General features: G+C 42.0%; 2 protein-coding genes across 4 annotated transcripts in view; one reads left to right on the top strand and one right to left on the bottom strand.

Annotated features, from left to right (window-relative positions):
• MACROD1 (mono-ADP ribosylhydrolase 1) overlaps positions 1-26,836 on the bottom strand; it is a 362,985-nt gene that overhangs the window by 12,237 nt on the left and 323,912 nt on the right. For all 3 annotated transcript variants that reach the window (XM_053448688.1, XM_053448690.1, XM_053448689.1), the window contains exon 4: positions 5,526-5,555. In XM_053448688.1, coding sequence (XP_053304663.1) covers positions 5,526-5,555 — 30 coding nt within the window. The remainder of the gene's footprint in view (positions 1-5,525; positions 5,556-26,836) is intronic.
• Positions 12,019-26,836, top strand: part of FLRT1 (fibronectin leucine rich transmembrane protein 1) — a 130,441-nt gene continuing 115,623 nt past the window's right edge. Inside the window, exon 1 of the mRNA XM_053448671.1 lies at positions 12,019-12,191. The gene's annotated coding sequence lies outside the window, so the exon portion shown is untranslated. The remainder of the gene's footprint in view (positions 12,192-26,836) is intronic.

The raw sequence follows: 26,836 nt of genomic DNA, 5'->3' as shown, positions 1-26,836 counted from the left end.
CCAAATTTTTCCAGGGCTGCTTTTCAGTCCCAGTCCGGCCCTGCCCCTTCCTGCCACTTACCAGTGCATCCTTTTAAGTGTGACCCGTGTTCAGACTCCCTGGTGTCTAGTGGGGCAGCCGGTGGAGGTCGGTGTGATGCAGACCTCCGCTGCTGGTAGCCAGTACTTCCACAGGGTTTCTATGACGGAGCACCGGCATCACATGACCATCCGGTGCTCCACCATAGAAGCCCCGGCAGAGCTGCCAGCAGCAGCAGCAGAGGTTGCCTGTGTGCATCCCGCAAACGTGCACATACAACCTCCGCTGTTGTCGGCACTTCCGCCTGGGCTTCTAGGGTGGAGCACCGGAAGGTCATGTGATGCCGGCGCTCCGTCATAGAACCCCCCAGGAAGTACAGGCAGCAGCAGAGGCTGCCAGAAAGGAGGATCCAGGTCCCCTGCAGCGCTGCGGGGGATCTGGATCTTAGTCTTATAATCAGACCTCTATTTGGGGTCTGATTAGAAGACGACCTCGAATATAAGACGAGGGATATTTTTCAGAGCAGTTTCTCTGGAAAAAACCTTGTCTTATAATCGAGCTAATACGATATATATATATATATATATATATATATATATATACATACACACACGCATACACATACACACACACACATACACATACACACACACATCCACAAAGGTCCTAATTATTGAGTTTAGGCGTTTCAGCCACACCCATATCCAGGGGTATAACTAGAAACAAAAAATTGTGAAGAGAACCGGTATACCTCAAAAATTGTGTGTGCTAAATAAATAAATCTATTGAAAATATTTCCCTTTTGTTTTCTTACAGCTGCTGCCTCAAAAACACCCGTCTCCAGGTGTTGTAAAGTATAGGTTCAATTTCAATTGGGGGCACTCATGTAAGAGAAACAAACAAAACAACAACAATAGTGTAGACTGTTCAGACAATACGATGTTAATTATATTGTGTCAATTGCACTCACAATAGTGCTGAAGTGCAGGTCCTTGGCTGAAAGAAGTTTCTGCGCTGTATCACAGCCTTTGGGGATCGGACCTGAACATCCACAACATTTGGAGGAGAGATCCTGGACACAGTGGGGTTCCCCCACCCCTCTCCCTGAGCACACCTAGCACATACTGTTTTGTGCATTGGATCCCGTGAGTGCAACTATTTACTATCCTATTCACAAGCTTTTGTAAACAGTATCACACTATTGGTTGTGCCTTCCCTCTATCTCTCTTCAGTGAAGTCTAGTCCTGCTATAAGAGGAGAATGAGAAACACACAATTAACATAGTATTGTCTGAACAGTCTACATTATTGTTGTTGTTTTGTTTGTTTCTCTTACATGAGCTCCCCCAATTAAAAATGAACGTATAACTAGAAACCACAGGGCCCTGGTGTGAAAATTGACCCAAGGCCCCGCAACAGCTGGTTTGTGCCATAATTGCCCCCCTGAACAACTTGTATAGTACAGTATAGTATAGTAAGTTGAAAAAAAAGACTTCAGTCCATCAAGTTCAACCTTTCACACAAACCGACTTCTAAAGTTGATCCAAAAGAACTTGTCTGTGCCATTTTTGCCCCTTGGACCCCCTCCAACATACACTCTGGCACACATATGTAAACACACTTGCACAAATGACACACACTTACTCATACTAACACACATGTACACACTCCAACTTACACTACTTACACATCCATGCTCACACACTGTAACAATCCGATGAGAGACGGGTCCCGTTTGCATAATGGTGAGCTATCAGGACGGGTTGTAGTAGTAGGAATAGTGGGACAACAGCAGGAAAGTTCCACTAGCATAAACAGGTCACAGTCCAAGGTCGAGGCGGGCAGCAAACAGGCAAAGTCCAAAAAGCAATCTGAAGTCAATCCAGGCGGCGATCAGAGAATAGTCGGGAACAAAGCAGGAGTCAGGAAACCAGTAAATCAGAATATAACACACTGAGACAGTGATAACGTATGTACCACACAAGGGCTCAGATTAGAGTGAGCAGGGGGTTTAAATTTGGTGCCAAACAGCTGCAGCAAATAATTAGCCAATCAGATAAAAAGCGGGAGGACCCGCCCCCTAGCGTGATGTACACAGTTGCCGGGTATGGGATTCCTGGCCGCCATGACAACGTGCATGTGTGCGCACTTCCAGCACACCGAGGGCGGAAGAAGAACCTCTCCAGGACCCCCGCCGCAGACCCCTGGCAGGAGAGAGAGACAGACGCCATGACCGCCGAGGACGGCGAAGAGGGTGATCCTCGGCGGCGAGCAGCGCTGGAGGACCCGACGGCGGGCACCATTGAGGCCGCCCCCACCCGAGGGAGCGGGGCGCAAGATGGACGCACGGCAGCAGCGGAGCTCCCTGGACAGACCTGCTGTCGAAAGGTGACACACACACACAATTACACATCCATGCTCACATTCATACATACAAACAACCATGTCAGAAGGGCCCTTTCTAAACTATTTTGAATCAGTGTGAGGAGAGAGGGGAGAGAGGAAAGAGGTTGCAGGGGTCTCACCCCTGCTGTGACCCCTGTAGTTACACCGGTGCCCATTTCTAAAAGATGATTAAAAGGGATCCGTACATTCTTTTTTCATGCTGCTGAATGCCTTAATGTCGAGGCATTGCAGCAACACAGTTTGAGGGAAGGAAGCGATTGTTGATCACTTTCTAAGGTCATTTAACCCAATGAACATGCAAGGCACTCCAGTTGTCACTAACTATTATTTTCTGTGATGCTACTGGCACGTCAATTGTTGTCAAGGGGGAAATTTGGGTTAAAAAGCAGTGCAGCCTTTGGTAAGCAATAAAGCCATCAAAAATTAAATAGGACTCTTTAAACTTGGGATACTTTGACGTAGTGGTGGGCCAAGCAACATATGGCCATATAGTGTGACGGAATCCCCAATATTTATGCCTAGGTGTTTTTGTAATGGTATTCACCGAGTATGTATTGAATTATTTTATATTCTAAGCCTGTGGGAATGCTTTGAAATAAAATGTATATAACCATTGCAATTCTTACAAGAGTTACAAAAGTTGTAATTAACAACTATTTTGCCATAGGTTTAAAATATTTAATGTTGAGGAGTGAGGTAACCATTTCGAAGTAGCACTTACTACTAAAACATGGAATTAAAGTAATCAAAGTGTTAAGTACAGATAATTTGTGATAGTTTCTTAAATGATAATTTGAACAGGTACAGGCCAAGGTGCCAATGAGTTTTCTCTAACAATGTGAGCTTTAAATGTGTTTTTTTTAATTCAATTTCCACGGAGTCCAATTTTGGTGCACAGATTGTAAAAAAAAAAACCACCCTGTTATGCATCTTTTATCCTGCTCAGCTGGAAAACTAAACATTACCTACTGTAATAGAGTAATTTTTGCTGTTTTGTTGTTTTGTTGTTAAGACCAACCTGGTACCACACTTTACTTGAAACAACACTTAGTTGAATCTTATGTACTATTACCATAAAAAATGTATTTGCATAATTACGCTATAAATGTTATAGTTAAGTATTGCTGAATCCAAAGATTTCTGGCCAACAGTTCTTCCCTTTTTTAATCCACACTGTGAACAACGAATTCATACCTCCAGATAGATAGGACTTCAGGATCTCCTAGAATAGTCGCAGGTGGTTCAATATGTGTCTCAGCAGTTATAGCTGATAAAACTGTGCCAAGACATCATAAAAACCTTAGGTGGTGAGGGGTATATTTATGGATTGAAATCAAGCAACTCTGATCCACATGGACCTGATCTTGCTGATGCTCTGTTGAATGTGGAATTCCAACTAGAACTTGATTTAATAACTCCCTGATTAAGCAACAATGACTGATTCATGGATATCTTTAGACCCTTGTTACATTTGCATTCTTCTAAAGCAGGTAAGAAACAAGTAGGTTAAATCTACTGGTGACCTATCATGTAGTATCACTGTAAATGAGCCTTGCTTAAGGTCTATAGTACCAACAGTTTAACAGTTCATTTTTTCAAGAACAAATCTGTCACTTTTGCCATTTCAGGGACAGATCCAGAGCCTGATCTTGTGTGGGGCACTCACATTATCACACATCCAGACACTCAGCACTAAGACGCACAGACACTCAGCACTAAGACGCACAGACACTCAACACTAACGCACATGCACACTAACACTTACATACACACACATACTAACATAGCCAAAGGCATATGTTCACACACTAAAATGCCCCACACACTGACAAACATACCCACACACACATACTAACATACCCAGGCATAGACACTTGTTTACACAATAAGATACCCGCATACACACACTAACATACCCAGACAAAGACACATGTTAACACACTAACATACCCAGACACACTTTTATTAACATGCTCAAAGACACGTGTTTACACTGTAACATACTTACATTTTCACCAACATACCCAGACATACATGCTAACGTACCTGGACACATACACTAACATTCCCAGACACTCACTAACATACCCAGGTAGTCACACACTAGCCTACCCAGACATACACTAACATACATACCCAAACACACACACTAAAATACCCGGGCAGATACACATGCATACCCAGGCAGACAATAACATACACACCCAAACACACACACTAAAATACTAAGGCAGACAAACACTAATATACCAAGGTTGGTACACGCTAACATACCCAAACACACATACATACCCAGGCAAAGAGAACCTAACATACACACTCAGACTCACACTAACATACAGATGCATAAACACACTAGCATACCCAGGCAGACACTAACATACATACTGAGACAGACACTAACATACAGACACTCACACACTAAAATACCCAGGCAGACACATAGACACATACAAGCTAACATACCCAGGCAGACGCTAACATAAAGCACTACAATACCCAGGCAGACACACACTAACATAACCAGGTAGACACTAACTTACATGCAGTCCACTTACCCTACAAAACTGCAGCCTGTGTCTGATGCAGCTCGACATGTGAGCTGCCACACAACCCCCACGGGGTCACTCTGCCTTCTTCTGGCAGAACATGCCCCAGAACATAAAGCTAGGAGTTTAAATAAATGAATTTCAGCTCTGCTAAAAACTGTGATTGTGACAGTACCCCTTTATACTGTAAACAGTTAGCCTTGCATAATGCATAACTTCTCCTGTAAGAAGAGTTAGGTTAGCCTTGCATAATGAGTGAGCTTAAGGTGTAACTCTACCGTAAGCTCCCCATTTAGTAAATAAATTGTGTCTATCTTGCTTTATGAGAATACAAAATATTCTTTCCAACAGTAGCTTCTGCCTGTCCCATCATAATAGTATAACTGACAGGCGGTGATAATTAACTGACACATAGCTATAGGAAGCTAACAGGTAACCATGTATCACAGAGAGGTGGCTCGGTATAAGTGACAGGCGCATTTAACAGATAACTGTATATGTGAAGTGCAGAGTGTCTCATGGGACACACAAGACAAACAGAGACTTACTTACCCCCTCCACCTCCCAACAGGGAACTGTTAGCTGAAAGAGAGAAAGAGAGAGAGTTAAGGGAGGGGTGAAATGAATTTGAGCCATTTAGTAAAAAAACAAAATACTGGCGGTTGATAATTTCTTTGAATCTTAAAACATTAGATATTTCCCACAATGCAGAAATTCACACTAGTGCGACACAGAGTATAATTTCTAAAAACCCTTCACCAGTCTGCCTTGGAACTTGTAGCTACATCCTTTTATTCATGCTCATCTATCTTGGTCCCCCTCTTCGTTCTTCCTTCTCGGTATCAGGGGAGTAATTAGTGAGGGATCCCTTATTCCCAGAACTTGAAGCCACATGATTTGTCAGATTAATACACACGACTAAGTAAGATAAAGTGACGGGGGAGATGTAGGGGGACAGGAGAGGTAGGTGGGGAGGAATGAGAAAGGGGTTGGCTCCCTTGTTGATACACGCTTGGGATATACACATAACAGATATGCAGAACCTGCTTCACAGTCTCATAAAAATACAATGTTTAGGTGCTCCCTTTTTTAAATGAAATAAGTATTAGGCGTTCAACGACAGGGTAGCTTCCAGTGAAATGCTCTGTGCAAACATGTCCTGCAGAGTTTGCACAGAAAAAAATGATAGCATTTCAGATATTACTTTTATGGATATTTTTCTGAAAAATATGATTCTATGTAGAGCAGAATGTATATATAAATAGACATACTGGGAGTTATGTATAGAAAGCAATTACGTTTCAAAGTAATAAAACTGGAGCAGTCACCTTAGCAACCGATGGAACGTTCATGTTGATTGTTCCACTTATCTAAGTCTGCACAAGAACTGCTCTTCATTCAGACACCCCAAAGGAACACTCTGGGCTCCAAATGTGGAACAACCACCATAGAACTTCTTGCTACATACTTTACGATATGTATTTACATTACATTATATGGACAAAAGTATTGGGACACACCTCTTAATTATTGAACTCCGTTGTTTCAATCAGACCCATTGCTGCAGGTGTATAAAATCAAGCACCCAGCCATGCAATCTGCATTTTCAAACATTTGTGAAAAACAGGTCGCTATGAAGAGTTCAGTGAATGTAATCGTGGTACTGTGATAGGAAGCCACCTTTGCAATAAGTCAGGTTGTGAAATGTTATCCCTTCTAGATATTCCATGGTCAACCGTAAGAGGTACTGTTGGAAAGCATTTAGGAACAGCAGCGACTCAGCCACGAAGCGGAAGGCCACGTATAGTGGAGTCACAAAGTGCTGATGTTCATGGTGCGTAAAAGTTGCCAACACTCTGCTGATTCCATAGCTAAAAGGTTCCAAAATTCCACTGACATTAAAATCGGCACAAAAACTGTGCGTCGGGAGCTTCATGGAATGGGTTTCCACGGCCGAGCAGCTGCAAGCAAGTCTCACATCACTAAGTACAATGCCAAGCGTCGGATCGAGTGGTGTAAAGCACGCCACTACAGGACTCTGGAGCAGAGGAAACGTGTTCTGTGGAGTGACGAATAACGCTTCTCTGTTTGGCAATCTGATGGGAGAGTTTGGGGGATGTCAGGAGAAACGTTACCTGCTTGACTGCAGTGTCAACTGTAAAGTTGGGTGAGGAGGGATAAAGGTCAGGGGCTGTTTTTCAAGAGTTGGGCCCCTTACTTCCAGCGAAAGGGAAATATTAATGCTTCAATGTACCAAGGCATTTTAGACAATGCTATGCTTCAAACTTTGTACTTTGTTTGGGGAAGGCCCTTTTCTATTCGAGAATGACTATCCTCCAGTGCACAAAGCAAGGCTGGATGAGCTTGGTGTGGAAGAACTTGACTGGGCGGCACACAGCCCTGAACTTAACCCCATCGAGCAACTGTGGGATGAACTGGAACGGAGATTGAGTGCCAACTTCAGTGTCTGGCCTTATAAATACTCTACCAGATGAATGGGCAGAAATCGCCACAGAAATGCTCCAAAATCTTGCAGAAAGTCTTCCCAGAAGAGTGAAGGCTGTTACAGCTGCAAGGGCGAGACCAACTACATATTAATGTCAATGTAATTTAGCATGCTATGGTGTAATAGTCAGGTGTCCCAGTTCTTTTGCCCATATATTGTGTGTATTGAGATACATATGTAACGGAAATGGTAATTCCTGGTCCTAAGAGCAAATATAGCACTTAAAACTTGCTTCGGGGTAGTAGGGTTGCCGCTAAAGAGAAAATGCCTTTTGGAAACAAACTTTTTTAATTCAATGCTAGGCAGCAATTTGTTACAGAGAAAATATTTCTCTTCTACCTGCTTGCAATCATTTAACCCTTTCAATGCTGGGGTCTGAATTTTATTTTTCCCTATGTGTCTCAGCAATAGATAAAAAGCCTTAAAACAGCTTAAACTTTACATTGGCAACTGTAAAAGTTTTCTTGGGTAAAAAGTATAACTTTTCTTTCATTTTTTTTTTTTTTTTTTAGAAAAAGGAGTCAATCCGGCAATTTGGTTGAAAAATGAGAAACATGACATCACCATATCTTAAACAGCAACTTGACAGTATTTTGAGCGCTCACCAGCAACTTGAAAATCGTTAAATACAACGGGGAAAAATTGACAAAAGACTTGGTTTTGGAGTCAGTTTGCTTGAGTTACGTCAAGATAACTCTGTAACGCGACTGACAAACTAGGACTCCGGTGAACAGGCCTGTGTTAGTCAGTTGTGTCTGTACAAAACCATTGCTGACATGATAAGCAGTATGCCTGATCTTGGAAGCTATAGCTATCTGCTATTCAGATGAAAGGTGTATCAGATGGTACAATTGTTTTCATACAGTACACCTGCTAGGGCTTAATATACATACGTGTGTGTGTGTGTGTGTGTGTGTGTGTGTGTGTGTGTGTGTGTGTGTATATATATATATATATATATATATATATATATATATATATATATATATATATATACACACACACACACAGGCAGAAACTGCAAGTTATGTTACACGATTGTATTGTTTCCTAACATAACTACATCTCTCTTGGCACCTGTGATATGGCCTTGACAAGGTCATCTCTCACAGGCACCTGTGCAGCTTAACCAAGCCCATTAACAATATCTGCAGCCAGTCAGATATAGTCAATTTCTTAGAAGCCTACCTTCGGTTAGGTCTCTTACTTGAGTGAGAAGACTTTTCTTTATATTATATAACATGTTACTTATAGAAAATATTCTTATTTGGTTTATTTATAAATGCCAAAATGTACATATAGCATAGAAATAACTGCCACATTGGAACAAAAGAAGAAGACAACCCCACTCTTAACAGCTTGAAATTTGGAAATGGGAATTTAGGAAGAGAATACAATTGAATCAATGGTAGCCATACCAGGCAAAATCTGGTACAAGACGTTCTCTTAATGCAAATGCTGTTGATAGTTCTGATTTAGGTCAACTTCCCTAACAAGCTAAATATTCATTAAACCACGAATCAAGGTAAGCTGAAACATATCAGCTAACTCTCTTCACTAGGCACAAGCCTCAGCTAAGATAGTATTATTTATTGTTTTATATAGCGCCATCATATTCTGTAGCACTTTATTTGACTAATGTGCGGTTATTTCAGTGTAGTGAAATCAGTGAGATCACATGCAAGCAATCTTGCTGATAAAATGATGCACTCACTTTCCTTTATGAAACCCAAATACACATCTGTCTTATTATTTATTTACCGCTAGCGTATATAACACACTTTATTCCTTTGGTGGCCATGGCAGCAACCTACCCTGTGGACCTGGAAGTGGGGAAGCTCTCTGCATACACAATAATGCTTACAACATTTCTGGCTAAGCATCATTGGAGTTGCTGTCCAACAAACACAGGAGGACCTCGGGTTTCCTAGTTCTAGTGTAACCCAATAAGCATTCACTAACATCAGCCAGGTTTATACGTTTGTGTATAGGGGCTAGCTACTGCGTTATGGTCCTGTGGAATTGGAATCTAGTTATGCTGATGACTGCCATACCATGAGATGTGCTCCAAATATATATCATGAGAATAGCACTACTTGTGCATACATTGCTTCTATCAACCTGTCAAAGGTACGTTTAAAAAAAATAAATGATTTGCAATGGGGTCGGCACAAGCAAAACCAAGAATCTTTTGTCAACGTAGATCTGTGGGTTTAATGTTTCCAGACCTTTCTCTTACACTGTGGCTACTGGTCCCTAATGCTTAGCAGTGGAAGATACTTAGAATGCAGAGCTCATACTAGTCACAAGAGGCTATGTGCGACTGACTGTTACCAAGAGGCTGAGAGTGAGAGGAAAACAGAATTCTTACAATATAGTATAATGTTGCACAAAATAGTATGCTTTACTCTTTTGTATGGTTGTAAACACAGACTGGCATGTACAGCGATATTAATATGGACTATTTCTTTCTTTTGAAGCACAGTACATCCCTTTGTTTATGTGCCACATCTTGTGAACCCTTTTAATACTGATCGGAAAATGCAGGGCTGGAGAGTCGAATGTTTACTTCTGGTCTGTAGGAAGATGAGAGAATTTTTCTATGGAGTCACGCCAGCTTGGCAACCTGATTCTCTTAAGAGCAACATGGCAAAGGCTGCATCAGAATAACATAACTGTCCCTTCTAGTAATCCAGGTACAGTTTCATGGTTGCTGTCCATTCTACTGAGCGCCAGGACATGATGTCACATCCAGCACTCTGCGCAAAAGGACGATCAATGTGCAATGGAGGCTCTGCTGCTTTCGTTCAATCCTTAACAGAGTAAATTGCGTACATTGAGTCACATGATCACTGATTTTGCTTCGGAGACACTGCAGGGCCTGCCCCTGGGCATATTTGTCACCTGCTCTATATCTTCATATAGCACTTTTTTATGAACCAAAAACATTTCTATAGCAAAAAGGATTGGACGCACTGCCAGGCACCGGCCCACCTCCTACGGTCTTACAAATTCATCTATTGCACTCTCTCCCTCGTTCTCTATACCTTATATTTCTTCACCACATGTGTCTATCAATTCACCCTTTGAATGTATGTACTGTAAGAAGTGCTGTGTAGATTGTTAGCACTATATCAATAAGACACACTAATAACAACAATGACAACTAAATAAAAGACTCCTTAAGAGTTGAGTACCCCTAACACAATGGTTACAATCATTCTTACTCGTGCAAATATGTAACAATTAACAGCTGCAATCAGTATGAAGTGAAATTGAAAATAGCGCAAGAAAAAAATAAAACTTGGAGCTTTGGGACTTTTCATCCATGCCCCAAAATGTCCCTGGAGAGAATAAAGATGCCAGATTGCTAAAGCATCATCCAGCTGCATAAAGGGGTTATCTGGGACGCGGTTATTCGCTAATAAATGGATCCATGATCTACAGGTAATCTGTATAGCTTTGTCATTGTATACCCAAGGGAAGAGGCCTGGCCTGCAGTCTCTCTGACAGGCACTTTAATTTATGCTTCCCATCAATCCTAAACTGCACCTGCAAGTCACAAATGGGAAGTTCTTACACACTCTTACCCCCACTGGCATGTGAAACTCTCTGCGGCTTGCCCTTTGTAATACAGTTAACGTAGTGATAAATGCAAATTTTTCACCAAACCCTTTTCAATCTATGCAGGTCTGGTAACAGATGCAAACAGCTAGTTATCCAACTGTTCTGCAAAAACGGGGTTTATTCACCAAAGCCAGAGCTGTCCAGAAGGTTTGCAGGGCAGCTGCAGTTTCCTGGATTATACAGGTCCAAGCCCATTGAGCTGCTGCTCCAATTGTTTTGCCCTGTATAATGTATAAAATATCTTCACCATCGAATAATGCATTGCACATGGCCAGCCGACCTTTCCTTGCAGAAAAAGATATTTTCCAAAGTTTCATGTCTTCTCCAGCTTTAATGAATACCCCCCCTGTCACTCGCATTATGCTCTTTGAGCATTCACGTGTTTATGGCTAGCTGTGTAACATGGACAATGTAGTCTCACAGCTGGAGAGTTTCATGTTATAATACAGATCATACGCCAAGATTTCTGACACCCCAGGATCATGATGATGCTTCCCTCCTACACACTCTTGTTACCAACTGGGGAGAACATGGTTGGGTTCCACTCGCCACTCAGCTCCCTGCCATAGGCAGCTGCCCAGTTCCCCTGTATGGCAAGGCTGGCCCTGGTCATATTTCTGCAAAAATATGTCGTTATTTGGATTTATCATTTACCCGGCCAGATTAAGCTTTCTCTTCCCACCAATGTAAGAATTAAGAGACACGACTAAATTGTTTTAGTTCCAATGGAAGCTGAAATGTTTCGGTCTATTTTCTTAAAGCTCGACTCCTTTCCTTTCCATCTTCTGGCGTATCCTTATTTTTCCCTCCGCCTCCCCCCCTCCATCTCCCTCTCCTCCCTCCCTCCTCCTGGTCCCTCCTCTATTCCAGCGGCAGTGCCACAGTGATCGCCTGCTGCCCCTCACCTCCATTAGCATCTTTCTCGGCATCAGTGGCCCCTCCGGAGATGCCTTTTTGGGGCTCCCCGGCCTGATTTTGGGGATGTGGCGACATTGTGTGCGGCTCCTGTCCTGTCTTCCCTCCCTGGAATACCCAGGTGATAGCAGCAAACTTTGCCCATAGGATCGCCCGGCTGCGCAAAGCAGGTGAGGTGCCTTCTGTGATAGCGATCGGGTCTTCGATCTCTTTGGGGAGGGGGGGTAGATCGATTAAGGGTTAAGCTCAGCGATTTGTTGGGTGATAGTGCCAGGGTCGGTGCCAGTGTTCGTGTCTGCGTGTGAATGGCAGTGCGTGCCTGTGTGTTATAGTGCATATCAGTGCACATCCCTTACATTGAAATATCCATGCAGTTTGGGTTAGTGTATTAACGTGCCAGTGTGCATCAGTGTGCTGTGAACACAACGCATGCAGTCCCACTGTTTCAATGTGCAGGTACCGCTATGTGTTGTGTTGCTTGTCGTGTGTAGCATGTGTGGGTGCCATCCATGTGTTGCTATGTGCGTGCAGTGTTTGCATGTCCCGGTGTAGCCGTGTTATTGTCTGCATTCTTAGCTAACATCTCATCCTACCATCATCCGACACATGTATGTTACATGACATAAGTATGGAGAATCATAGTGCAGCAGCCATAGTGTTTGGGGTTGACATATTACTGATAGAAGTTGTAGATTTGCCCAATCGTGCTTTATTTTGTATATCTGAGGCTGTTAGAAAACTGTTTTCCTGAAATAATTAAGCAGGATTAAGATGATATATGAAGATTATGAGTATTATTATATACACTGAAAATATTAATCTACATGTAATTCTGCTTTTTCATGTCATTTGTTACATTCTTGTATTCTGTTGAATCTCCTTGATGATGTGTGATGTCATACTGTTGAGTGAGTCTGTATTGGGTAAAGCTATGTCCTACAAGCTATGTGCTCACAGGTACCAGTCTCTTCCCTTTATTTTTCAATTTAAAGGTACAGTATTCATAACTCATGTAAACATGGTGGGTGTCAAAGAAAAGATTGTACATAGAATCTAATCATATATGGTACACGACAGAAGTGTTTGCTATATACAATGTCAAACAACAGTCTGGAACCTCTGCCATGCCAGCCGCTGTGCACTATAACTCCCATCATGCCCATTTGGCCTAAAATAATCCAGCCATAACTCTTTAATGATGTTGAGCTGCAAATTTAGTCCAGCAAGATGAAGATTGTAGTCTACAGCAGCTGGAGTGCCAGAGGTTGCCTGTTTACTACCCAGAGACTTTTCATCACTCTGATGCAAATGTCATCACGTTACATCATATTCTAGAATTTATACTTAATATAGTATTATATTATATAAAAAATAATTTATACAAAAATATAACACATCAGAAACTAATGTGAATGTGCTTAGAAAACCCAATCATACTTCCTAACATAAAGGTATCAGGTGTAATTGCATGTTTTTTTCTGACAGGTAATTATGGTATAACTTTTAGTACACTCATAAAACTGACACAAATGCCTGCTCCTAAGAACTTACAGCCTCTATGGTTCAGCAACCACCAAACAGAGATTCTAATATATCAGGTATGAGAACTACATGTCACCAGCTTTTTAACACACCAAGGATAAAAACACAAGAGAAAACTCCTAGTGTTAAATTAATTTATACCAATACTTCCTATTTCCTCGTTTTTACTTCTGTAACACTGAAACAGTCACGCGTGCTTACAAGCATCTTTTCTTATCTTAGTAACCTGTCATATTGTACTAGTTGTTAGGTAGGGGTAATGTATAATACACTGTAAAAAGTGGTCTTTTCTGCAATAGGAAAGTTCCAGTGGTTGCTATGGTGATCAGACCACTTTTAAAACTTTGCACTAGAATCATGTTTTATACATTAACCCCCATAGTGTGATAAGTGCCATAGCTATAGTCATACTTTATCACAAAATAACATTACAAACATTCGGACTGTATTCTTGGGAATCTAAAGAAACCTTTTGCATGACACCATTCTATAGACTTTATCAAGCAATGGGTACACAAAGCTGCAGTGAGTACAGAAGAAAGGGTAGCAAGTATATAAGTACTTAGGCCGTGCAGCCAGACTTACATTTTTTGGGCAGGGTCACTATAATAAGACTTCTTGTTAATGTTTTTCATTATAATTTTCTCTATGGCTGTCTTTTTTTTGCAGAGGGCTCATTGGGGTGCAGGGTACCCAACACAGGTAACCCAACTCCCACATGTCGCCTCTCAACATAGGCAATGACATGCTGCGTTACTTAATCATTCAAGTCTGTCTTATATATATATATATATATATATATATATATATATATACACATATATTCTAAATCTAGAAGCAGTAATCTGATAAAGTCATCTGAGCAGTAACATTTAGTATGTATTTTATTCCCTGGTTTAAACATCTTAGTGGTAATAACTCACTTTTGAATTATGTGACACAAATACCTGTTTTGATCAATATCAATTTTAGAACCTGGGGAAGTTATCTGATTGTGTCACTATGGATTTTATCATCCGATCATCACCTGTGAACTTATGAACACTATTGATTGTATCGTACAGTTCAATAAGATCATTAGAGCCGTCTGGACAAAAAAAACCTGTCCAGATGCCTTTTTCTATGGGTAATCTTGTACCTGTGTGAGATCTACTTTTGTGTAGGTGAAATGCGAAGGCATTTGGAGAAACCATTTACAATACTAACGGGTACTGGAATAACCATATACACACCTCTTAAAATGTAATGATGATTATTCATTTTTTCACAGGATATAATTACCAGAGACCTAGAAACAAGTATTAATATTAGTGCTATCCTATTCTTAAATTACTAACATTATTGATACATTGCTTGATATTATAATATGAGAGATGAGTATAGTCTGACGTATCTCAAAGCTGGTTGAGGAATGATACAGATGATATCACTTGATGTCATTACCCCTCTGAAATCTTACCTAGATTTTCACATATTGCTAAAATAGTGTTAGCTGACTAATATTATTAAGCTGTTTTCGCACTCACAATTTCACGCTGATACAATTACACATTTTCACACCAATGTTATGAGTTTGGTATGTTGTTACATGCACTGATGTTTCTGGGCAGTGATCCCACTAATTATTGTGGTATGTATTTGCATTATTACATACCAGGCCCTCTTTCAGAGATCACCACATTATTTTTATTACACTTGCCTGCCTTGTGAAATTGTCACTGTATCTTTTGCTTGACTACAGTATATATCAGGGTCCCTTCTGTGTATAGCTGCCGTGACACTGCTGGTATAATTAGCGCTGTGTTAATTGCACACATCTTAGCATGTTTATCTTGCTTAGTGTGAGCAGAAGCCAGGAGCCAGGGTGATGTTGCTCTGTGCCAAGGGAGATAGCACTACCGGGGCAACAGATTGTTTACAGAAATGTGGGATCAAAAAGCTCGAAGCAAACCACAGTGGCAGACACAGGAAAAGTAGCTTTCATAATCAGACAAGAAGATACTGAGAAAGATTGTTAAATAAGAGGCTAAACTAGTCAAAGTTCTAGACAAGAAAGAATGTAAGAGAAGGAAGGGAAACATAATATAGTAGACAAAAAAAGGTTTGGTGTGACAAGGTGTGATGCACAAAGTACACAGATGGGAAGATAGATACACAACCAAGCATCATACTCAGTACCCCCTGGAGATCCCTGTCATTGTATGGCTGAGCTCACAGGCATGGAGGCAAATGGAAATTCACAGACAAGGTGGGGTCCATGGCGAAATTAAAGATAGAAATTTAGTACTGAATTTACATCTATGGGGCCCATAGGCACAGATGATATAGGACTCCCATTCAGGGATTTCAGATTATGAAGCAGCACAGGAAAGCCATTGATAGCATTGACTGCAAACGCCTCAATGGTCTCAAATCTGGTGCAGGCTAGAAAATGTAGTATACGCACTTATTGCCTCCCATAAACCATTCCATATGTGTATATGTCTACCAAGCTCTGAATAGCCTTCTCTGCCTCTTTCTGTTGTACTTTTTGGGAATACCAGAACCTATTAGCTAATACCAGAACCTATTAGCTTCTACGTAGGATCAGCATCAGACTTCCAACCATGCAATTTAGACAACAGTCCAAGAGCGGCATAGTGTTGCAACTATAGCAGAAGAGCCTAGACTTTGCAATGACTACTAGTCTTTTAGCGGTTTATGCAAATCGACAATAATCACGTTAAAGCGTGTTTGTTTGTGTAGTACAAATACCTATAATGTGTAAAATTATTAACAAAAATCATTTCCATGCTAATATGCCTGTCATGTGCCTCTGTGTTTTGAAAAGCATCAGAACAGATTTATTGATATGGAAGACAAAAAAATCAATTCTTAGAATGATTAAAGATGGTATTCTTATATATTAATTGACTCATGATAATTAATAGGTCAGAGATCTCGGAAGGAGGTTTTTGTCACTCCTTTCTTAAAATGATTTTATCACAATGTGTTTCTATGTATCTGAGACACTGCAAGATCCTTTTTACTGCTGGAAATCCTCATGGAATTATGTTTTTTAGTTGTATTTTTTTTCTTCTTTCAGTGCCCTTCACGTCTGCTGCTAGATAAATTATTTTTCTTGAGCCAAAATTTTTTTTATGAACTGACAAAAAACAAGCAATGAATTCTTGACTTTATAATACGTGTCAAAGATAGTGCAAGAGATGCATTACAGGCTCAGACATGGGAGGGGGTACATTACTTATATAGAAAACCAATGCATTTAGATTTTTAGATGTATCTTTTTGCACACAGTATATCCTTAATTTAAAAGGTTAAACTTCCGGCAGTCTGAGACACTTTTTGTCATCAACATATTAAGAAACAAAATTGGTGTATCATTCTTGAAAATAAGAAAAATCACTCTGGGTATCGTCCGTCAGTATATACCGTATTTGCTCGATTATAAGACGAGGTTTTTTCCAGAGCAAATGCTCTGAAAAATACCCCTCGTCTTATAATCGGGGTCGTCTTCTAATCAGACCCCAAAAAAATGGCTGGGGCCATGCTGCTTACCGGTCGCGAGCAGCGTCTCTTCCGTTAGAAGCAGGAGGACAGGAAGCTTGTAGCTTCCTCACAGAACTCTATCTCCCCCTCCCTCCTCTGGGGGCGGGGCCAGAGAAGTTGCTGGTGCAGCCGGTCCCCTGCAGAAGTCTTCGAGTGAGAGATCTGCAGTTCAGGTAAGGGGGTGGGGGAGGGTTTTTGGGTAAGTATGTGTGATTAATGTGTGAAGTATGTGTGATTAATGGAATGAATGAGTATTTAAATGTTTGTGAATGTGTGTTTGTGTGTGATAGCATGGATGTGTAAGGGGGGTGGGGGTTGTAGCATGGCATAGGGAGGCTGTAATCCCACTACTATCATCCCCAGGTTCCAGCATGTACTGGCTGCCTTGGCTTGATAGGAGTGTGATTGCTGTTAGCAGCAATCACACTCCTATCAAGCCAAGGCAGCCAGTACATGCTGGGTTAAAAGGCATATCATGGGGCTGAGTGGCATATAGGGGGTTAAAATGCATTTCTGGACCTCCAGAAATGCATTTTAACCCCCTATATGCCACTCAGCCCCATGATATGCATATATACCTCCAGAAATGCATTTTAACCCCCTATATGCCACTCAGCCCCATGATATGCCTTTTAACCCCCTATATGCCAGAGTGGCATATAGGGGTATAAGGCATATCATGGGGCAGAGTGGCAAATAGGGGGGGTATAAAGCATTTCTGGGGGCAGAGTGGCATAACTGGGGGGGGCAGGTTGGCAAATAAAAGGAAATTTAAAAAATATATTTACATGAATTAATATTTACTGGTAAAACTTTTTTTCCTATAGGGTCGTCTTATATTCAGGCTTTTTGTTTTTTTCCTAAATTAATATTTTGATTTTGGGGGGTCGTCTTATAATCGGGGTCGTCTTATAATCGAGCAAATACGGTATTTTGTTCACAGCAGTACATTAGATTTACTGACCTCTTAACAACTTTTTAATATAACCTCAAGATTTCAAATAGCCAAAGGGGGTCTTTTATTTTTGGCTTTCAGTTAGAAGCATGGCTGGGGGCAAATATGTGACCTTGTGACCAATTAATAGACACTCCAGCATAGTTTCCACCGAACATTCTGTGTTACTAGTAAGTGGGATATTTTAGAAAGAAGTAGGAAGAGAAGGATTTGAGTCTCAAAAGGGACTGCCGATTTTAAAGACAGACAGTCAGTAGGTATGTTTCATGCATATAATCTCTAGACTAATTAATTATCTATTCATAAAAAGCAGGCACATTGTTCTATCACTTCATCTCTTCGTCACAGTTATTCTTATATATTTGAATGATGTATCTATATTTAAGAGGATTGTTGAAAAGGAAGATGCTGAATAATCAGAATACTGAAACTGTAATAATTCTACATTACAGTTACATTATATTAAAAGTTAGCAAATCAGGTTTCTGAACAACATTATCATTATATTGAACAAACATAACAAATACTGTTACAGAAGCAGAATTCACTCTGAATTTTCAATGGATTAAAAGGTAAACATGGAGGACTTTAACATTTATTTTATTTCAGAAGTTAAAGGGACACTCCAGACATCATATGCACTTGAATGCATATGATGGCCAAGATGTGCCTTAAATTGTCACCCCAAATGATTGAGTCTACAGAATGCCCCTATATGCATCTGCCCATCTCCTCACCCCAGCTGTTTTTGTGCAGAAGATGTGTTTGGCCAAGCACATCTCCTGGCGCGTTGTATATCTACGGTCAGCTCCAGCACTGGCTTGGCAAATGTTGCGAGTGGGTCTAACAAGACTTCATTTCAATGGTTGGCTGCTTCAAGCAGTGGTAAAACTTGTTAGAGCCATGAAGGAGGCAGAAATGCAGCAGCTACCTAAGGTAAATATTTGTTTTGTTTTTAAAGAATGCATACTAAAGTACTCACAGTACTTAAATATGAACTCTTCTTACTGTATATGACAGCTGAGAGGTCCCCCTTTGCCTCCCCCATCTGTTTTCTGTCCAGCAGATGTGTTCAATCAAACACATTTTCTTGCATGTGAGATACTTACCATCAGTCAGCTCCAGCGCTAACACTTCACGCAGGGGTCTTTTGAGACTCCCATAAACATGCACGGAAAATGCTCCTATTGATTCCAGTGGGAGTGCTTTACTGTTTCAGAGGACTGATCAGTGGACACTGGAGTGTCCCTTTAATTGTACATGGAAGGGGACATTGAAGAGTACTTGGTTTGAAGAATCTTTTTCCAATGATGCTGCAAAAGGGTTGACAGAACCCTTACAACATGGCCAGGTTATGCCCAACATAACATTACAGCAGGTATACTTTGCACATTGTTGGCATTGTTTTTTTGCACTGATTTTATTTGGAGACAAAACACCATGATTTTGGCGGTGTGTTTCTTCACGTTAGAACCCAGCTTATTATAGTATTAGTATTATAACAGGCTTGTTTCTTTGTGTGTAGTTCACTTTAAATGCCTCATTGCCACAGCACAGAGTTTATCAAATAGACTCCTGGGTACTGTTCATTTCGTCAGTGCTCAGCTGTGTTACTAAGAGAGCAATGCCTCTTGGGGGCACCTCCTAAGAAGCGGTTACCATGGGGAGGGCGAAGCAGTATGGACCAACGGGTAAGACTGTGCTTCTACTAATAAACACACCACAATATAAATCAAAGCTTAATGTATCTGAACAGATGATTTGTCTGATTTTGATTTATCTGTTCACCTAACTAATATGGGTGATGTAGTATGTATGATTTGTAGCAGTGTACTTAATTTTGAGGTGCCTGACAATGTACGTAGACAAGAATACTTCCTCTTGTTGACCATTCTCATCTTCTTTTACTGCTTTTTCCCTTGTCCCCTCAGCCTCCCTCTCTCCCTACTTATCTCTTTCTTGTTATCCATCTCATTAGCAGTCATGCAGCAGATTCTTGGTACCTAACACTCATTGACAGCGGCAGAGAGCATGATAGGTTTTGTAAAGAATATGAACAACACTAAACAGCAGACACATAGGGATACCTTGTAATTGTGAACAGGGTGTTGGTACTATAGTTTTTATGCAGTACCTATATATGGGGATAGAGTCAGAAACTGTTGCCCATATAAAGGTACTTTTGCCCCACCTACACCTGCCCCACAACCCATTCTCATAGTCATGTATTGGCCACCTGCACAGCTAAATATATTTTAACTTAGTATATGATTTACATAGAGACAGAGCTATTCTTTTCTTTTTCTTGAACTCCTACCAAATGAATAAGACATACTTCATCAGACATGTGGTTACATCAGTATGCTGGTCTCCTGAAATACATCACCACCTGTAAACAATGCACCCCTCTGAAACCTGGAGAATAGCAAACCGGATCATAACATGAGACTCAGGTCTTTGTATACACGAAGAGAAGCAGAGATGACCCCTTTTAATGTTAACTCATGCTCCCTTAAATGGCAGGTAAAATTAACAGGTGGTCTACCAGACTGGCTCTTTCACTGTGCAACAGTCTATTCAAAGTAGTGCAGCGTAATTGGTTTTTAGTGGAGAGAAGATGTGTCGTTTAACCCACTGACAGGCTAGTGCATACACAGCTCAGCATACTACTGCAAACACCCACCCACCCCACAAAACATAATGTGAAGTGATTAAAAAAAAGGAGAAAAAAAAGCATTAGCACATCATTTTACCAGTATAATAAAAATCTTGCAGGAATGAGATAGACGGCATAAGGATTTGTATGGCCCTTTGGTATGATTACTAATGAGATTTAGTAATGAAGAGCAAAAGAAAAGAGTCTGAGAAATCTGATCTTATAAATATGGTGTAACTGATTCATGCTCCGGGACTTGAGGTACCAAAATCCCCTGGGATTGAAGGGGTTAAAGAATACACTTAACAAGTGCAATCTATTATATGATATACAAACAGAATAGCAGATATATAATATATTTCCAATATCTATTGTACATTTGCAGCGATGTAAAAAATTTAATAGGATGTTGACTCCCTGAGCCAGTAATGGGTCTTGGGGATCAGTGACCACTGAAATATGCAGCTGTTGGCAAAAACAAACAATTTAGTGTGTGGGCAAGTGGCAGACCCGAAATGAGACTCTCCTTCAGTATGATGTCAATATCCTAGACATGAATTCAGGGTCAAATGTTCAGAAGTTTTCCTAATACAGTTGTTGTATTAACCACACTTTACATGAAGTTTATGCTTTTGCTACCAGGGAGGGATAAAGTCGGCAACTAGAGCTTGTTTAATGGCAGGAAACTGCAAGTGCTATGTTTAAAGTGCTGTGCCTAGTGGAGGCTCCTCCATAGGAGCACATGCGCACGTGAACCCCAAGCGCAAAAGAAAAAATAATTGCAAAATTCATCAAAAATCCATTTTAATCTAATTTAAATAGAAATAATAAGTGTATTATAATAAACATATATTTAACATTAAGCCTCCTGACCCCTGATGTAGCCTGCCTGCCTATGCACAAAGAGCTATGAACAGGCAGCCGGTTCATAGTTCTTTCTTCTGTCACACTGCTGCAGCGCACGTGTGATAGAAGAATATACTAAATTGCTGCCAGAACCTTGCTTACATTACAAAGTGCCGGCTGAGCCAGTAAAGGCTGTGCGAACGGGGGCGGAGCTCCCAGCCGTCACCTCCCAGCCAACACAATCACCGCCCAGCCCGGGGTCCCCCCCATGACTGACGCGAGCTGAGAGGCGGGGCTAACAACGCAAGGCGCGAAGTGCCATTATTCTGTGTGTTTGTGGAGAGGGAACAGCAGCATTTGAACTCCCATTGGAATTGCCCACCAGCCGCCACTGGCTGTGCCTTCAAACTGACATTTGCATTTACAAAGATGCATTTGATTTTCAAAGGGTTTCAGTCAGCATGACAATTACAATCAGGGACAGTATCTCTTAAATGTCCTCTTGCCATTAATAAAACCCCAACTTTCTTTCCTGCTAGAGCTGTATACATGCATAATAAATATCACTGCTGTTAAGATCAAAAACATTGTTGGGCAATGGGCAATACTCCATCTTGCGTGGGCTATGTATCCCAAAATATTAAGCTGGTCTCTTGACAGATGCTACCTATCACCAAGGACAGCCATCAACCTCTTAATGGACAGACTCTGGTCTCCCGGCCCCTTCCATGTCTTGCAAACATTTAACATCTAAACATTTTCTAGTCCTCATTTCCTCAGCTCTCTATGGCAACCCATAACCCTTCCCATTGTTTCTCCTATTTCTGTCAGAGATATGTTTGTATTAGTATGTCACCTTGGCACACAGGTGACGTGTGCCCAGATGAGGAGAGCAGCACTGACACCCAGTGGTACATGTTAGTGATATAGAAAGGAAATGGGCATGTCATACAGTGCCTGATTAGGGGTTATGGTCAAAATGTCTTATTTCAAGCAATGCATGAAATATGAACATAATTTAAATCTTTGCCAAATAATTTACAATTGGTTGAAAGGTATTTATTTAATGTGTGGATGAATTGTCTGAATGAGAGAGTATGAATTAATGTGTGGATGAATTGTCTGAATGAGGGAGTATGAATTAATTTGTGGATGAATTGTCTGAATGAGGCAGAGAATTTATGAATTTGTGAGAATGCATTAATAAATATGTGTAAATGATTTATGTCAGAGAATTAACGTTTATGTGAATGAAAGTATGAATTAGTGAGTGACTGTAAATGTGTTTGTGTGTATCCATAGATGTCTAATTGATTTGTGGAAAGGAAAAGACGGCACAAGCAGGGTGTTTGAGTCTTGGGGACCCAGATAGCGCAGGCAGGGTGTTTATGGGACAAAGATTGCAAAGGACAGACTGTTTGGGGACAAAGATGGCAAGTCTTATGTGTATTATCTAGGTCAGGTTCTATGTGGGCAGTGTGGACGCCAGGGCTGGCTTTGGGGTGTACAACATGTGATCTGCGCCTGTAATTTAGGGGGTTTTATCTATACCAAATGCTGAGTTGTTATGCGAATTCCAATTGACCTATACTGGCAAAGCAGGGTTTGTGTGTTATTCTGTTGATCCATATCTGCTATGCTTCTTTTTCCATACATTATTTATGTATACCTGCAAATACGTGCTTTTTCCATGTGTTTATTTGATCTATACCATCAGTGCTGGGTTTACATGTTATTTCCAGTTGATCTATACCTGCAATGCTATGTTTGCATACATTATTATTATTATATACCTGCAAATACAGGAAATACCCCTCGTTTTATAATCTGTTCTCAAATAGAGGTCGGATAATAACACTAAGATCCAGATCCCCTGCAGCGCTGCAGGGGACCTGGATCCCCCTCTCTGACAGCCGGTGTAGGGTGTCTGTGTGATGCACGCAGACAAGCTCCGCTACTGTCCTCCACTTCCGCCGGGCCTTCTATGATGGAGCACCAGCGTGACTTTCTGGTGCTCCGCCATAGATGCCCCGGTGGAGGTATCAGCCAGGACAGCGGAGGTGGTCTGCGCGCAATATGCAACGTTCGCCAGCTGTGCGATGCGCGCAGACATCCTCCACTACTGCCCGCACTTCCACTGGGGCTTCTATGATGGAGCACCATCGTCACATGACCTTCCGGTGCTCAGTCATAGAAGCTTCAGCGAAAGTGCCGGCCAGAAGCAGAGGTTACCTACGCACATTGCGCAGATGCTCACCATCTGCCCCTACCTCACACCAAGGAGTCTGGAGCATGGGGGGTAAGTCTGGGGGGCATATCAAGGGCACAGTGGTATTCAGGGGGTTATAAGGCATTTTGGGGGGCAGAGTGGCATATCAAGGGGTTATAAGGCATATTTGGGGGGCATATCTGGGGGTATAAGGCATATCCCGGGGGCATATGAAGGGCACAGTGGTATATAGGGGGTTATAAGGCATATTTTGGGGGGGCACAGTGGCATATAGGGGGTATAAGGCATATCGGGGGGCAGAGTGGCATATCAGGGGGTTATAAGGCATATCAGGGATGCACAATGGCATATTTGGGGGGAAGAGTGGCATATCTGGGGGTATAAGGCATATTGGGGGGCAGAAGTGACATATCTGGGGGTTTTAGGCATATCTGGGGTTTTTAGGCATATAGGATATATAAGTCATATGTGGGGAGGGCGGAGTGGCATATCTGGGGGCATAAGGCATATGTGGGGAGGGCGGAGTGGCATATCTGGGGGTATAACGCATATGTGGGGAAGACACAGTGGCATATCTGGGGGTATGTGGCATATCTGGGAGGCATTGTGGCAGGTCTGGGCTCAAATGTGCATAACTGGGGGCAGGTTGGGAAATAAAAACAAGAAATGTATTTTTCTTAAAGTTTTTTTTATTCTGCTGTTTGTTTTTAACATCCTGTTTGTTTATTCAATTATTTTAAATAAATGAAAAATGTACATTAATTTTTTTATCCGATTAATTGAAAAAATTATTGGCCAACTAATCGATTATGAAAATAATCGTTAGTTGCAGCCCTAGTCTTATTCAGTTGATCTATACATGCAAGTGCTGTTTTATGTGTTGTTTATTTGATCTATACCTATTTTGTGGTGCAGGAGCGTAGGGAGTGATTGCATACTAGGGAGCGGGCCCAAGGAAATTTTTTTCAATATAAAATGTATTGGCATCAGGGTCTAATATTTATATATATTGACAGCAGGGGCTAATAATAAATATCAACAGCAGGGGCTAATAATAAATATCGGCAGCAGGGTCTAATATTTATATATATATTGGCAGCAGGGGCTAATATTAAAGAAACTGCACAGTCAAGCTGTTATCTTGAAGTCATATTTCAATCATAGTCTTTACTAGGGCTGCAACTAACGATTATTTTAATAATCGATTAGTTGGCCGATTATTTTTTCGATTAATCGGATAAAAATGCAATTTTTTTTAATTTAAAATAATGTAATAAAAAACGTACAATTTACACCTTCATCTCTTTATTGCAATGGCCTCTCACTAGTCACCTTCTTATTTGACATAATAATAAAAGCTACAAGAACCCAAACAGTGTACAAAGTTATTAGTAAATATTAATTCATATGTTAACTATCTTTCATATTTAATAAAAACTGAGAAAAAAGCCTTGTTTATATTTTCTTTTATTTACCAAACTGCCCCCAGTTATACACATCTGACCCCCAGCTTGCCACTCTGCCCCATATATGCCTTACACATCTTATATGCCAGAGATTCCACTGTGCCCCTGATATGCCACTGTGCCCCCGATATGCCTTATACTCCTTATATGCCAGTGATATCCAACTGAGCCCCCTGATATACCTTTTACCCCCAGATATGTCTTATGCCCCCCTGATATGCCTTATAACTTCCAATATGCCACTCGCCCCCATTTATGCCTTATACCTCCCTATATGCCACTGTGCACCCTGATATGCCACTCCGCTCACCATAAATGCCCTGCACCACCCTGAAATTCTCCCTGATTCACCACTTTGCCTCCCCCAGATATGCCACTCTGAAATTCATTATACCCCCCATACACCACTATAACTCACCCATACACCACTCTGCCTCCTCTCCCCTCCCATACACCACTCTGCCTCCTCCCCCCTCCCATACACTACTTTGCCTCCTCCCCCTTCCCATACACCACTCTGCCTCCTCCCCCTCCCATACACCACTATGCCTCCTCCCCCTCCCATACTCCACTCTGCCTCCTCCCCCCTCCCATACACCACTTTGCCTCCTCCCCCTCCCACACACCACTTTGCCTCCTCCCCCCTCCCATACACCACTTTGCCTCCCCCCCTCCCATACACCAATATGCCTCCTCCCCCTCCCATACACCACTATGCCTCCTCCCCCTCCCATACTCTACTCTGCCTCCTCCCCCCTCCCATACTCCACTCTGCCTCCTCCCCCTCCCATACTCCACTCTGCCTCCTCTCCCCTCCCATACACCACTTTTCCTCCTCCCCCTCCCATACACCACTTTGCCTCCTCCCCCCTCCCATACACCACTTTGCCTCCTCCCCCTTCCCATACACCACTCTGGCTCCTCCCCCTTGCATACACCACTCTGTCTCCTCCCCCTCACATACACCACTCTGGCTCCTCCCCCCTCCCATACTCCACTCTGGCTCCTCCCCCTCCCATACTCCACTCTGGCTCCTCCCCCCTCCCATACTCCACTCTGCCTCCTCCCCCTCCCATACTCCACTCTGCCTCCTGTCAGCAACGGAGGTTCACAAGATACAAGGGAGCCGGGTAGAGAGGCAGAGTGGCATATGGGAGGGGGAGGAGCCAGAGTGGTGTATGGGAGGGTGGCTCCCATACACCCCTCTGACTCCCCCCCTCCCATACACCACTCTGCCTCTCTCCCGACTCCCTGGTATTTAGAAGCCTCAGCGTAAGTGAAGGGCAGTAACGGAGTCTGTGCGATGCAGACCCCCACCAGCTGACAGAGAGGATGATCCTCTGCAGGAGACCTCGATTCTCTGTCAGCCGGTGGGGGTCTGCACGATGTGCACAGACAGCCTCCGTTACTGCCCTTCACTTACGCTGAGGCTTCTATGAAGCTGCATTGAAAGTGCCTGTCAGCAACGGAGGTTCACAAAACACCAGGGAGTCGGAAGAGAGGCAGAGCAGTGTATGGGAGGGGGGAGGAGTCAGAGGGGTGTATGGGAGGGGGGAGAGAGACGGAAGTGA

Source organism: Spea bombifrons, chromosome 10 (genome assembly GCF_027358695.1).
Source record: "Spea bombifrons isolate aSpeBom1 chromosome 10, aSpeBom1.2.pri, whole genome shotgun sequence".
NCBI lineage: Eukaryota > Metazoa > Chordata > Amphibia > Anura > Pelobatidae > Spea > Spea bombifrons.
This window is presented reverse-complemented; position numbering and strand designations above follow the sequence as displayed.